Source organism: Epinephelus fuscoguttatus, linkage group LG17 (assembly GCF_011397635.1).
Source record: "Epinephelus fuscoguttatus linkage group LG17, E.fuscoguttatus.final_Chr_v1".
In the NCBI taxonomy this organism is placed as follows: domain Eukaryota; kingdom Metazoa; phylum Chordata; class Actinopteri; order Perciformes; family Serranidae; genus Epinephelus; species Epinephelus fuscoguttatus.
Window position 1 is genome coordinate 39,691,226 of NC_064768.1, and position 15,819 is coordinate 39,707,044.

The 15,819-nt window shown below is 44.4% G+C and overlaps 1 protein-coding gene across 3 annotated transcripts in view; it reads left to right on the top strand.

The window, feature by feature from the left end:
- Positions 1–1,403: 1,403 nt before the first annotated feature.
- The window catches only part of irx1b (iroquois homeobox 1b), a 143,714-nt gene continuing 129,298 nt past the window's right edge, over positions 1,404–15,819 (top strand). For all 3 annotated transcript variants that reach the window (XM_049602075.1, XM_049602076.1, XM_049602074.1), the window contains exon 1: positions 1,404–1,607. Coding sequence is in view for 1 of the 3 variants with exons in the window: in XM_049602074.1 (XP_049458031.1) it covers positions 1,606–1,607 (2 nt within the window). In the remaining 2 variants the exon portion in view is untranslated. The remainder of the gene's footprint in view (positions 1,608–15,819) is intronic.

The window sequence follows — 15,819 nt, forward strand, 5'->3', positions numbered from 1 at the left end:
CATTCACCTGTCTGTACTGATTGTGTTTGGAACGTGCTGAACATACAGCTGGATAAATCAGACTTGGATTATCCTGCAGGAGTTGTGTGAGAGTTTGTAAACTGATGCTTTGATACAGTTTTGCTGTAGTTAAATGTTGCTCCCCTTTACTTTGATTCATGAGGAAGTTTTGCATTTTTTGAATTCTCCGTTCACCATGGATGTGAGAAAAGCAAAGTTGTAACACGTTGTGAGTAATTTTGAATTTGAACAAGATGTGACTAAAAAAACTATATAGAAATAGGGGATGACAGGGATTGTGCAGGTGAGGTAAGAAACCCAAAGGGGCATACAGTGAAAACCTCCCCTTGAGAATTTCAAATCTGTTCTTTTGCAAATAATATTTCTGAGTAATTGAGACTGTCATCTTGTGGGTGATGTATTCCTTTAAAACAAAGGATTCCTTCACAAATCTGTCTTCAAACAGGTACGTACAAGAGGAACGAGCAGAACACAACTTGCAGAAAAACTCCCACACACAGGGGAAACCCTGGCAAACTGGGCAAACCAGGTGAAGGTCTAGTTACCACTTTTTTTCCCCCTACAAGCTGACACATTCCTTTAACCCTAAGCTGATGATCTGCACGGGTATGTGAGGGGTTGTAAAGTGCTGCTGACTGATTAAAACATGTATTTCATTAGTAGCCAACTGCAGAAAGTAAATGAATCCATTCACAGTGTTTGATAATTTAAATACAATTAGTAATCCCATTTAAACACTTAGCTGTGTCTCCTCCTCTGGCTGAATGAATTCTTCAGCCCTCGAGAACATAGAAGAAGCTTTAATAGTTATTTAACAGCCGGTCAGCGCTGTCTGAGTTGTTATTAGTTACTGCTGTAGAAATAGCCTCTTGGAAGGCACTGGAGTGTTTTTGGTGGGACATGACCGAGGAGAGCTTAGTCTGGAATCACACCAAGCCAGCCAGAACGGTCGCAGCTTAGGGAGGAAACGCTGCTGGTATCAGCATGTCACATAATAGTTTCACTGGCTGCGTCCAACAGGCCTCAGTGCCAAACGCCTAAACCCTGCTGCGTGCTACCTTCACGGCTGCTGAGCTTCGCCCTCCACACCTGCTGTTCACCAAACACACAGCGCACACTTTCACACTGCGGCTGCAGCCAGAGCGAGCTCGTGCCCGGAGGAAAACACAGAGTCTCCGGTGATCCCTCAGACCTTCAGTCAGTCAGTGCATCGCCGCCTGGCTAAGCCTAAACTGTCAAATTTAGACCCAGTTAACTTGTGCTCACAGGGCGAACAGCTTAATGGCTTGTCCTGACTGGCACGCTGTCAGTGGCAACACTGGCTCAGAGTTACATAACACTACGTCATGGAACTGGACGTGGCCTTTCTGTGTGGCTCACAGCTGGGAGACGACTGTTCCTGGAACCATGAGACATAATTCTAATGTTATGGCAGCATTCAGCCTTTGGACAAGTTAATCTGAAAGGAAGATTTGTGCTGTCCTCAGGGGAACCTCTGCGAGCGTCGTGGTGAATCACAGCCTCACTCATTAGACCTGAGAAAAACCTGCAAAGGCAGCGTCGTCAAATATTTAAGATTATCTCATGTAAGTTGGATTATTTTCACCTTTCAAGCCTCAAACCAAACACTTTTAAGAGAGAATGCACTCAGTCAGCTTCATGAATAAGTTATGTTTGTGCGGGCTGAGGATTGGAAATGGTTAAAAGGACATCTATCTTTGCTGCTTCCTCGATGTATGGTTATAGCTGTGGCTGTGAAAGTGTCTCCTGCAGGTTTTTAGAGAAAGCAATGACTGTAAATTAGCAAAGCAGCAGAGAGGGAACAACACCTGCTTACAGTAATGATGCATGCCCAAAACAATCCTTCCAGACAAGCTGAAAGTGGGCCTCATGCTGCCTCACATGCCTGCTGCACACAGAACACCACAGTGCAGTAAAATCAGGGACTGTGTGTGTGTGTTTGTGTGTGTTCGTCCATCTGTGGACATGCATGTGTGACTGACAGCTCTACCTGTGTGTCGTTTAGAAATTACAAGAGAGGAAATTTATAATTGCCTTGCCTGGGCTTCAGTCTCCAGAGTGTTGGGGTGGGGGGAGGCGGAGAGGAGAGGAGGGGGTTATTTTAAAGTGCGCAGTCCTGAAGCCGGCCAAATTTAGACTGGCGGCAAACTGCTGACTTTCCTTCAGCGTCAGCGATTTGTCCGTTCAGGGCAGACACACGCCGAGAAATTAAGAGATCTGAGGAAAAAGCAGTTTTTAGAAAGAAACCTCGTCAAGCTCGTCGTAATCAGCAAAGATCCTCCCGTTATCGCTCTGTGCTGGAGAAAATTACACTTCACGGATTTTACACAGCTCACTGGTCACGAGGAGAACGACTCAACCTGCCAACAGTTGTGTTAAGTCTTCTGTGGCTCTGGAGGAGTTTTGTCAAGTCTGAAAAAATAACCCTGATGACATCATTACATTATCTAATTTATAACAGAAAGCCTGAATCACAAACTGGGGACATGAAGGTGGGCGATTACCAGGAGAGTCTAATCAAAATACTGTTGTTTGCATCATGGGAAATGTAGGATCCAGCACGTATGTTTGTTGCTTTGATTCTGACCATAATTTTTTGGCCATTCTAGCAGCATGACTTGTGATGTTGGTCGGTCGGTTGGTCCATGGCGGCTTGGTCCAGACAATCAGCCATCTTACACCTGGTATATGGTAACATGTGTTGTGGTGATCTGAACGCAAGTACGCAGCTGAGACACATTGCCGTTCACACCTGTGTCTTCAGTGCATCTCCACTCTTTTACACTATAAGACAAAGGGCCCCACATACAGTTATTACATTCACACTCTTGCTAGCTGCTGGTTAGCATGCTCGCTACTGATGTTACAGCTGGGGATATCGCTGCCAGCAGAATCCAACATGTCTCTCTCCATAGGGCAAAATGCTGTGCAGTCCTGCAACACTTCATTCAACTCACTGTAAAATGGGCAAGTTACAGTGGGCGAGTTTTAGCATGTTGTCACCAAACCACCTCCACGTCCTGCGCTGATGACGTATTCTCCTGTTACGTACTTGTCAGTGACACATCAGGGTGCATTAGCGTTTACGCCATTAAAAATACAAGGTCAAATTTGTCCCAGTCCACCTCGGACAGTGGTTTGAGCGATTGCATCATGATGCATCTTGGTACTGGTTTATATTTGTACGCCACTTGTGATCAGATCAAACTAGACGCATGTTAATACCGAGAATAAACAGGCTCCATGAGGTCTCAAGCATAGACTGTATAAAATAGCTACCATGATTTCACCCATGGATTTGTCAACTCGAGTTTGGTATTTTTGCCATCGCTGTCTTGTTTTTTTGGAGCAAGTGGTGACCCTATTTGGAGAACAGGGAGGAGCTATGGAGGGGCGAGAGGTGGATCTGACAAAGAGCCCAAGGACACTATCAGCAGGCAGCGTGTCACTCAAAGTGGCCTGCCTTTGATTATACTTAACTTTACTAAACATGCTCCTGGCCTTTTTATTGTCGTGTACCAAAAATGGAACAGCTTTCAGTTTACTTTGGGAATACCTTGGACAGGTGTTTCAGGTGAATCTTACAGGACGACTAAGACACGAGATTATAGAGATCAAAACCATTTTTGTACTAGGCTATAAATATGTTTATTTCTTTTTGCATTTCTGTAGTTTTGCTTTAATTGGATAGAACAGTTTAAGCATGAGGAGGGGAAAGGGAGAGGGGATGACAGCAAAGGGCCACAGGCAGGAATCCAACCCACGGCCGCTGCAGCAAGGACAGTGCCTTCGTATATGGGATGCCTGCTCTTCTCACTAAGACATCAGGCGCCCCGTAAACATGTATTTCTGCTGTAAGGTTGGACATTTTAACATGAGGGACTATGGGCAATGACTCACTCTTGGAGCCAGCCTCAAGTGGACATTAGAGGAACTGCAGTTTTTGGCACTTTGGCCTAGTTCACATTATGAGATTTTCACCACAATTTTGACGTCGCAGAGGATCTTGAGAGCCACCTTGGGTCGGAGGTGAGTCGGCAGATAGTCTGCCACGACGAGTCCTCATGTGTGAACAAGCCTACGAGCAAGTCGCCCCCTCGTCTGTGACTGGGACTGGATATCTGGCATGCTAGAAAACTGGAGAAGTGTGACACGACTGACAAAGAGCATCAGCCAATGAGAGGCGGGATACGTCCCACGTCAGCACGCAGGAGGACGGGAGAAATGTGAGGAGGACAAGCCGCAGGTTTGCCAGGTCCGCTTATTAACTGCGGCTTTGGGCTTGTTTCTAAATGTCGCCTTCCTCTATATATATCCGTCTAGTTATTTAAACGCATGATGATAGTTGCTTCTTTTGGGCTTGTTTCCACAGCCCTGGTTGCTTGTTTCTTTCCCAAGATCTGGCAACACTGACAAGCCGGCCGGCAAGCAACAACAATGGCGGCGTCCACAGGATTACTGGGAGCGTGTTGTGTTTGGACCCAGGAAAATAAAGAATATCCATGCCTTTACGATGTGTTGTCTCCAAGTTTGGTGATGTCACCGCATTATCAGGGGCTCTGTTGGCGAGGGCTCGGTGGAGAAATCCTGTGGTGTGCACACACAGGTCGTAACACAGTTGGCGAGACTCTCGCTGACAGAAACACACGTCGCTGGGTATGAACACTCAAAAGATTATGACAGTCTCTGCGACACAAAATCAGGGTGAAAATCGTGTAATGTGAACTAGGCTTCAGGCGTTGGCTCCATTTTTCAGCCCCTGAGCTTGCCACTTGGTCTCAACAGCTCATGACACATTTCACACATTTGAAATTTGGTACAGATATCTATTGGACCCAGAGGCTGAACCTTAATGACTTCGGTAACTCCTTAACTTTTCATCCAACGCCATTATCAGCTCAGTATTTTATTTTATCCTGTGAAACATCTCTGGACGCCCCTTTAAGAGTCCAGCGGAGGAGCTACTCAGCATGTGGTCCTTGATTGCAAAGACCAAAACTTTAATTTGGTAGAACATAAAGGTTAGTGAAGTGATTTGCTATGATATAGTGTAAGTGCAGGATTATTATCCCAGTAAAAATTGTCATTATCCCTTTAAATGTTCATCTGACACATTAGTGAGCTGCTGAGGTCAAGGCTGGACATGTCAGATCAGCAATCACTCCCCTTTAACGTAGTCAGCAGCAAAAATTTATCAGAGCCCTTTGTACATCAATCTATTCATCCCTGTAATAACTCTCGTGTGATAGCTTGGACTTAAATGGCGTTGTGGATCATTTGTGAATGTGCAGGGACTATAGACTAATCCCTTACCAAAGACCGAGCAGCTTTGCATTTAATTTTTCAGCCCCTCTGCCTTCATCTTTCTTTCCCCCTAACCCACTTTCTCCCTCCTCATGCCGCCACACAATGCAAAGCAAGAGCAGTGCTGTAGTAAGAATGTCTCTGGCTTTTCTTATCCATGTCCGTAAGCTTATTTAAGACAATTAATCTGTCTGGGTTTACAGCTTTTAATTCCCACAGAGTGGAGACTGTACTACAGTGGATGCAGGTGATTTTCTCAGGATGTTCATTTTGTATTTGTTGTTCATATCTGACTCTCTGCCTACTTTAGCCCACTGTAATCCTCTCTCACATCACATGTGCATTCACACCCACACACAGACACAAAGGGCATGCATGCACTTGGCACAAACACATCTTCATCATACATATTCAACACTAGCAATAAAAAATATTCATATAAACCCGTTGCTGCTTTTTCTGATCTGATGTGTTGGCTTCTGTTTCTCATCAGCCTCCAAATAAAACATCAGCAGTGTCTCTCTGAGGTGCTAAAGCAGCACAGACCTGCAAATATCTCTGACATGAGTAAGACATTCACAGAGACGTCCTAACAAACAACATGTGCCGCCATGAGGTCTATGTAAAGAGCCGTCAAAGGTTCTGCATCTTTATTTGGAAGCATAGGTCACCCTCGCTCCTTCACTCCATGCCTTTCACCTGACAGGAATAGGATGGGATGAAGATGGATTAGATGGTGATGTCATGAATTCATGCTCTGGGAAAATGTCAGCCCCCGTGAAAAGTTTACCATGAGGTTCCTGGAATAATAAAGCTGAAGTCAAACGCCTCGAACTGGATGGCCTTGTGTCTGGGCCAGAAAAGTAGGCTAATCTTTATTAATTAAACCAAACCCTCTTCAGCTCATTCTAGCATTAGTCTCACTAGCATTGTTGGCACTGGCATCAGTGGGAGACTTGTGCTAATTGTAATGACCAGAACTCCTGTGTTGTTGTTTCTGGGATTTCTGAGGCTAAGACGGACAACTCTCCAGAGTCACAGAGGAAGACTTGGCTGGCACGCTGCTCTCCAACAGACGTCTTCTCAAAGTTATTCTCGTCCACATTAGCAGCTCTGTAGTGCTGTTACTGTCTTCTACTTCTACCACAGAATGATGGAGGTGTTTTACACAAGGGCACCTCGACTGTGGCTACAGAGAGAGGAGAGAACCCATTCCTCACCTTGAACTTAACAACACATTCTCATTCCGACGTCATCATATCTCGACGTGGAAACATTGACATATGACGTCCAAGGTACCCTGGGTGTGTTGGTTGTTGACGTTCTGGGACGTCGTGTCAACTTCAGCCTGTTACATGCATTGTCTGTTTTCAAAATACACTTCTGTTTTCACAGGAAATGTACAGTTTGCATACAGTATCTTTCAAAATAAAAGCACTACATCGGTACAGCACATGCATGTGGTTAGGTTTAGGAAAAAAGAACAGGGTTTGGCTTTACAATCTTACGGAAGGTGAATGTCCATGACTGTTGGACTCATCCACCACAATTCTTGGCCACCCTACTCGGACCTCCGCTGCCTTAAAGGGAAATTTCGGTTTATTTCAACCTGTCTCCTATCGTCCTAAATTTGATTCAAGTGACTAGTGACATAAAAATAATAGTTAGCATGTTAGCCGTTAGCCTAGATACAGCCGGGGCGCATAGTAGCGTCAGACCTGTTAAAACGTAAGTGAACGGGCAACCTTCAAGTGCAAAGTTAGTCCACTAAACAAGCTTTTTTTCCACAAAGACCGCCTCATATCGTTAGGATAAATGTCAGAGAACATATAGAAAACGACATGTAAACGTGTTGTCTTACCTTACCGGTGTGCTGCCATGTTTGTTTACCATTTAGCTCTGCTTTCCAAAGCACGGCCGAAATATCGCGAGAACAAGCAGCGATCTCATACTGTGCCTGAAATCTGGCGAGCTCTAGATAAAGCCCAGCTGGATACTACTCCAGGTGGAGGTGTCTCGTCCTCGGTCACATCCAGACCTTGAAAATAAGGCTGCAACCGGTCCCATTCCTTGCAACAGAGGCATTCCTCTTCTGTGGGCACTGGGGCACAGCATTCACAGGTACACCACCAATCTCCAGAGCTAGCCCTTGCAGCAGCCATTCCTCCTCTCTCGTCCTCTACCTGTTGCGTCTCTCTCTCTCTCTCCTCCTCCGTTCTTCAATTTCACGAAGCTCTTCGTCAGTGTATTCTGGCTTAAATAAATAAGGGCGGCCATCAAACTGTGCAAAATCAAATTCCTCCTCCACAAAGTCAAAGTCTGGCAAAAAGTCAGCCATTATTCTATAAATCTTTCATAAAATAAATGAATGAACTTTTCAGGCTACTGTCCGGTTCTGCCTTCCAGCTGTTGCTGCTTGTTCTCGCGAGATTTCGGCCGTGCTTTGGAAAGCAGAGCTAAATGGTAAACAAACATGGCAGCACACCGGTAAGGTAAGACAACACGTTTACATGTGGTTTTCTATATGTTCTCTGACATTTATCCTAACGATATGAGGTGGTCTTTGTGGAGAAAAAGCTTGTTTAGTGGACTAACTTTGCACTTGAAGGTTGCCCGTTCACTTACGTTTTAACAGGTCTGACGCTACTATGCGCCCCGGCTGTATCTAGGCTAACGGCTAACATGCTAACTATTATTTTTATGTCACTTGTCACTTGAAACAAATTTAGGACGATAGGAGACAGGTTGAAATAAACCGAAATTTCCCTTTAACTTTTGTTGTTGTCCCACTGCATTTCCCTCTGATGCCACTGGACACTGTTAAGCAATAATACTGGCCATGTATCATGCTATCATGAAAGATGGCACTTGGCTTGTGGTGCTTAAAATGGCCAGATAAAAACATTTGAAAAACTCAACATCAATGTCTCTTTCCAGAAATCATGACTCGGTTACTCAAGATGGGTCCGTGTCATTGGTTTGACATCCCATTAGTGCGACTGTCCGCGGTGCTGAACGGCTTGCGGCGGGCGTATGGTGCATTTGCATTTTTGATTTTGGGTGAACTGTCCCTTTAAGCTTATGGTGGTGCTGAAGGAAATCTCATGAGGATCTGCACAAACACCTCTAAAGCTCACAAATTAAAATGTCTTCTTTGTTTGATCAGTTCAAAAACAAAAAAAAAAAGTGTAAAAAGTCGTGGTTTTATGGAGGTTCATGTGATGAAGCATTTCTTGGAGAAAGTCTTTACCCAGTCTGTATGCTAAGATAAGCTAAGCGTCTGCTGACTATAGCGTCCTATTTCATGCACAGATATGAGATTGGTCTCAGTCCTCTCATCTAACTTTCATCATGAAAGCAAATAAGCGGGTTTCCCAAAATGTTGTGAGCTAAACTGTACACAGTGGATAGAAACTCAGGTACGGATGCTGACACTGCGATAAAAAAGAGGATGGTTTGAATGCCACAGACAGACAAAAATACAGAACAAACGGACCACATACAGCCATCTGGTTGCAACTGATGTGGCAACATTAAAGTGAGACATGTGAGGGTCCCCAGCTCGACTGCAGCCTCTGCTGTGAACCTCAGACTCCCTCGGTGCTTTTGAACTCAGCCACCTAAAAAATAATGGACCACCTGCTGTCTTTCACTTTGGGAGCCAGTGACTGGACACATTGAGTTTGTGGACCATTTCACTTGATATGTGTGTGCGTGTGTGTGTGTGTGCCCAAATCACATTTCCAATGAGTGTGTTTTCGGGAAAAGCGCCGCTGGGAGTTTGCTCTGTAATGGAGGTTAACAGAGTTAGGCCTTACAGATGCCGCTGGGGTGGAGATGGGGCATGATAAATACTGCAATACATCTGTCTCACACACACACACACACACACACACACACACACACACAAACACACACACACACATTTGCACTCTTCGGTTCATGATAATGGCTCTCACACTCATAGAGAGCCTCTCAATTGACTATAATTTCTGCATGATTAGTTTTGTGTGTGTGTGTGTGTGTGTGTGTGTGTGTGTGTTTGTGAATATGAGCGCCATATCACTCCACCCAGTGAGTGTTGCTGGGATCATTTGCATGCTGATTGATGGGCTTGTGTGCACATGCCTGCTATATGTGTTAATTAATCCATGATCGCCAGTCACACTCCATCTGCAGAGCAGGCCTGTATGTACGCATGTATACACCCTCGCCTATAATTTCCACCTAATGAACATGTGTGTGTGTGTGTGATGACGCAGATGGAGTGCAGTGAAGTCAGACTGTGTGGAGAAAATTCACAAGCACAGGTACAAATGAAGTACACACAGGTGGGCAACAAGAACAAACCAACCCATCCTCACTGTGACCTCGTCACATGTCCACGTTTGGTCATGGACTTTCCACGTCCACATATGACGTCCAAGGTACCCTGGGTGTGTTGGTTGTTGATGTTCTGGGACGCTGTGTCAACTTCAGCCTGTTACATGCATTGTCTGTTTTCAAAATACAAGCACTACGTCGGTACATCGGCAATTGACGTTTTTTTGCCTTCATGGTTGGGTTTAGTAAAAAAGAACAGGGTTTGGCTTTACAGTCCTACGAGACGTGGACACTGCTCTCACGGGTGAAAGTCAGTGTTTGTTGGACCCATCCACCGCCCCTCCTGCCCAGCCCTTGGACTTTTGTCGCCTTAACTTTCGTTCTTGTCCCACCACGTTCCCCCCGATGCCACTGCGTGCCGTTAAACTATAACACAACCTGCCGCGTATCATGCCGACGTTAAAGGACGCCTTTATTCATTGGTTTCTGATGCCACAAGTCACTGCCCAAGCGCCGGATTTCGACGACTTCAGAGTGAGACCCAACAAAAATATATTTTTCATTCAAACTAAAACAAAGTAAAAAGCTGTGCAGTATATGTGTAACATCTCAACATCTAAACCACTATTATCAAGCTGCAGTTGCTTTTATTTTGAAAGCCAGTGACACCAGTGTGACCTTTGACCCCGTGGTCACATTGGTCACCGACGTGGAGGACTCCAGCCATGAAACTGTGCAGCCCGAGGATGAGGTGGCAGCCTACATGGAGTTGGGATCCTTTGGAGGTTTGATGGTGGTGGAAGGAGCATGCTAACATGTTTCCTAACCTGGCAGTGATTGAATGTTTTCACCATCCAGTCAAAGAGACGTCCAATTCAAGAACGGAGAACCAGCTTCATGTGAGGGACTGGAGCCTGGGGGGGTTGATCATGAGGGCAGCTTTGACTGAGACACAATGACGGGTAACAGGTTGGTTCTGGTGCTGAGCTTTACAGGTATGGGCGGGTGCAGGTTTGGAGCGTATAAATGACTTCGTAATGTGAGCGTCATCTGGCTTTCTGCTCTGTTTGACTGTCACTGTGTGAGGTCACTACACACACAATGTTTTGGTCACTCAGAGCTCCTTAAGCTTATGTAAGCACCTGTGTGCTACAGTCGGCACAGACAGGAATAGACCTAATAAGGGGCTTAACACACACACACACACACACACACACACACACACACACACACACACACACACACACAGAGTTCCAGATCTTTGAATGGGGCTAAGCTTTTTTTCCCATGAGACAGAGTCATCAACGATCTTGTTTCTGCGAGTGATCCTAATGATTTTATTTCTCTGAATAGAAACATTAAAAACTCCTTAGTGGGGTTAATTAGATTTCCCCTTACATAACAGAAAACACACAGTTCAATCAAATGAATAACTATGAAACAGCGGCTTGTGGCAGCCGGTGAAATGTTAGAGTGACCTGCCTCTGCTCTGGTACAGTCCTCCCCAGGGCAGCTCTTATGTAATGGACTTTATGAGTCGCCGGTGATTCTCCCCTTATTTGGCAAACGGCTGAGGGTGACACAGCAAAAAACTACTGTTGCCATGCCGTGTCATTGCATTGGCTATTTTAAGATTACATCCTCACTTGGCTCCTCGTGAGGCGCCTGTGTGTTTTTCATAGTGAGAGTGCCTGTCTGCCTCCTTATCTGTTTATAGCTGCTTAATCTGTGTTTCTGTGCAGGCCCCGGCGAGTAAAAAGCTTCACAAGTGAACCAGAGTTTAATAAATGTCTGTATGCGAGTGTGAAAAGGCAGACATCACTGTGGCTTTGTGCTGTTTGTGCAGTTTGGGGGTGCATGTGAGTTAGAGGGGAGATGTAAACAGAGACAACTGATCATGCAGCTCTGTGAACAGACAGGTCCAGGCAGCACACGTTGTAACAGAGAGGCATCAGAGCTCTGAGTGTGTGGAGTCTGTCACATTACAGGAGCAGTGAGTTAGGCTTTTACTTTCCATGGCTGCAAGGACATGTGTCCTGGAAAACCTACTGGCTTGATGGTTCATCAACAACATTACTTTTAGTGGCGGCCAATCAGATTTCAAGCGCAGGCGTCACCCTGACCACACCCCTCCATCTGTGAAGGAAAATGTTAACATTGTAGAAATATTTGAGACTCATAGCAAATCCTGACAAGACTTTTAGTGTAATTATCACAGACTGATAACACCCACTGGTTTGTAGACTCCCATTTTGAAGCCTCAAGTTTGGCTTCAACATCATTTTTGGAGCCAGATGTGACCATATTTGGAGAGAGGTTGGAGCTGCGGAGGAGCGAGGGGTGGATCTGACCTCACAAACAGCCGGTCACACAAAGCTGCGCTGCCCTTATGTACATAACTTAGCCTTAATAAAATGTAAACAGACGAGTTAAATAAAAATACACCCACATACAGTTGTCATGAATGTTGAAATTAACTATAAACACCCAAACTGTTTTTGTACCAGGCTGTAAACATGTTTATTTCTGCTGTAAGGTTGAGCATTTTAACATGGAGGTCTGTGAGGACTGACTGGCTTCTGGAGCCAGCCTCAAGTGGTCATTAGAGGAACTGCAGTTTTTGGCACTTCCACGTTGGCATCACTCTTCAGCCCTGGAGGTTTCCATTTGGTTATCTAGATTGAACACTCTGCAAAGGCTGCGACAACATGACAACACTATGATGCTCCTGTTTTACAACTCTCTCTGCCAATATTTTAGCTTCTAACTAAATTGTTTGAATTTTTGAGTTCAGTTTTGTTCCAATGTGTCTGTTCACACCTTCAGATATCAGCACATATCATAGATATGTACTGTTTCATAATCAGTCATCAGAGCTGAGTAACTGTTGGTGCAGACCCAGTATTTCCTGTTCCTGCTGCTTCAAAATAAAAGCCGTGAAAGAGATGCAGATACATGCGATATATTGTATTCATCCAACCTAATCACCCGAATAAGTACTGGCACTGCACATTTCTGCAAACCACAGATTTGTTACATTTTATGTTATTATGTTAAAACTTCATATTGGCAGTATTTAATAGTTAGGTTGAGGCACAAAAAAACACTTGAGTTTGGTTTGAAAAAGGTCATGTTTTGGCTTAAAATATCAGCCAACCACCAACCAACCAACCACCTAACAACCAACCACCTAACAACCAACCACCAAAACAACCAACCAAACAACCAAACAAAACAAAACAAAAAAACACTTTTTGTGGCACTATCTCAGTTGCAGATTTACTCAGTAAAAAACAACCACTTTATCTGTGACAATTAAATAAAATAAGATAAATGAAATGAAACGAAATAAAACAAAATCAAATCAAATAAAAAAGATGCTAGCACTATCCTGGCTGGAAACACAGTGATGCTTTGGGACAAAACAAATTCTTTTGTGGCACTATCCTGTTTGTTAATGCAGCAGTATCGCAGTAGAAAACAAAAACTTTATCTGTAAAAAAAACAACAACAAATTCATGAAACTATCCTCAGTGGAAACACATAGCTACAGGTCACCAAACATGCTTGTTTGATGGCTAGAATGTTGCTGGAAAGACAGCAAAAGTTATTTGCTAAATCACAACTGTTTTGTTGTTTGTTGATCTCAAACAGTTGTCTGCAGCTTGGCAGGCGTCTCACCTTGGTGCCACGCCATCCACCATCCCCTCCTCCTTCAGATGACAAAGTCCATAGTTAGTAGAGATGTACAATGTCAATAATTTCTCCTGGCAACTGGGATTATTTATCACAGAATGACCAGAACTTTATTAGCAAAGCTGTTCTTAAACAGGAAAATTGGTGAGACAACAAAACATCAAAATATTCAGCATTATTTAGTCCAAGGATCAGTTTTTAAATATCTTTATGAGGAATAATACGAGCAGTAACAGCCACAGTGAGCTGATGACAGAATCTTACTGCACAACTCTTTGTGCCAACTAAATATACCAATATGTCTGTAAGGATTCAAAATGGACAATCAGTTCATCACAGCCACGTTTTCTGGATCTCATGGAAACAAAGAACACCTCTGAAAGGGAGCGTGGAGAATGAGTTCCTATTCGGAGTTGACAATAATCCTGTAAAACACAGAACAGCCCAACCCAATTATTGCTCGCTGCTCATTAAAATAATTATAAAAACCAGTATCAAGGCAGCACAAAACACATGATCTCCTGATTCTCCTGTTGTTTGTCTGTTAGTCACTACACATTGATGCATCCAAAGTCTCTAAGATCAGCCTCAGTCGGTCAGAATAAAGAGACCAAAAATCATCGCAGTATCTCAGAGTGTGTTGATACTGATTCATATGAAAAATGATCAAATTCTGCATTTTCCTTTTCATTTACATTCTTATTTTCATTTCCCATCTTCTCCAGAAGATCAGAAGTAACTGCCTTTGTTTTTTTGTGCAGTCCTGAGCAAACAATAGTCCTGACATCCTGACAGTGCTGAGGTATGCAAAAAGGAAAGGTTAAGACGTTGGGGGTGGGAGGCGGGCCTGCCGAATATGAAATGCTATCAAATTACCATGCTTCACATGTCCTGAATTAGCATACATCAGATCAAACAGTCTGAGACTCCTCAGTGATTGTGCATCAGCCGGATGTTCAGTTTCAACCCCATTTTACTCCCAATTATCATATCATTATCATAGCTCTGCTCCGCGGCTGCCGTGGACTCCATTTAGTCTACACTGCACCCAGGGGAGTGGAAGACATGGTGCTGCCAGACACACCGTCTGCATATCCACCCATCCATCCACCCATCCATCCACCCATCCACCCATCCATCCATCCACCCATCCATCCATCCATCTATCTATCTATCTAGACCTTGGTTTCATTTCAGTAAAGCATTAAGGGGAAAAACAAGAGAGAGACAGGAAGAGAAAGAGAAAGTGACACAGAGAACAAACAAAAACTAATATCTGTGGTTTCTGACTTTGTTGTTATGACGCTGTAAACTGTGAATCATGTTTTCCCTCCCTCTGGTTTGACCTCGGGGGATTCACACTGCTGCTGTGACAACACTCGGAGGACTTTATGGTCAAATCAACAATTAATTGCTGGTAAAACATGAGCTATGAGGCCATTTGTTATTTTCAAATCTAACTCTGTGTTTCCTATCTGTAGCCGTTCAGAAAGTAATTTGCTGTCTGGTCTGTCAGTGTTTGGCTCGTCTTTCATGGGAAAAGTTTTTTGGTGCTCGTGTGCTGATGCATTCACACAGAGTATTTGATGTGCAGATGATCTCTGTGAAGCTCCGTGCGAAAACACCACGAGCCCAGCACAAATATGAACAAAATAAACAACATCCAAATGAGCATCTTGCAGATAAAACCCTTCACAAACTGGGAGAGTTGTGATTGAGCGACCACAAAACTGTGTCTTAGAATTAAACGCCACCTTGTTCTGGTGAATTAAAAGCACGAATAAAGCTCCAGTGCTGTTTGGAAGATGTGAATTATTTGAGAATTAAAGTGGCGCAATGACACGCTCGCACCATCCTTGACTGTCAAAAACCACTCAACCTGTCAGAGGAGGGCCGCGGCGTTCGTGCCCACTGTGATGCACAGCGTTAATATAAGTGAACAAAGGGAGTCTGAAAGCGCACCCTTGGAGGAGAAGAAAAGGATGGCTTAATAAAGGGACTAAGAGAGGGAGGAAATGGCGGGCCGGGGAGAGAAGCATTCCTCGGAGACAGCGATTAACATTTGATTGGCTGTCATACAGTGAACTCCTGCCACGCTGTCAGGGTCCTTGGAGGAATTAATGTGTTCGATTGTTTAGGAATGAACAAGGAAAACAGGGACAAAAAAGAAGGGCGGAGAAACAATAAAGAGGAGGAGAAGGGGGGAGGGAGGAGAGGGACGTGAGGGAGGAGTGCGTTAATTAGAGGAAAAAACACTCTGGCAAATACCTGTCAGGTCTTTTAACTCTTAATGGGCCATATGGAGCGCCACCATCCCCCGACAAGACTCCGCCCATGATTACACTAAATGATGCAAGATATCTGTGGGGGTGTTGTGGAGACAGGAGACAGAGAGAGTGGGCGAAGGAGGCAGCAAAGAGGAAATGGAAATAGACAGGACAGGAAAGGATGGGA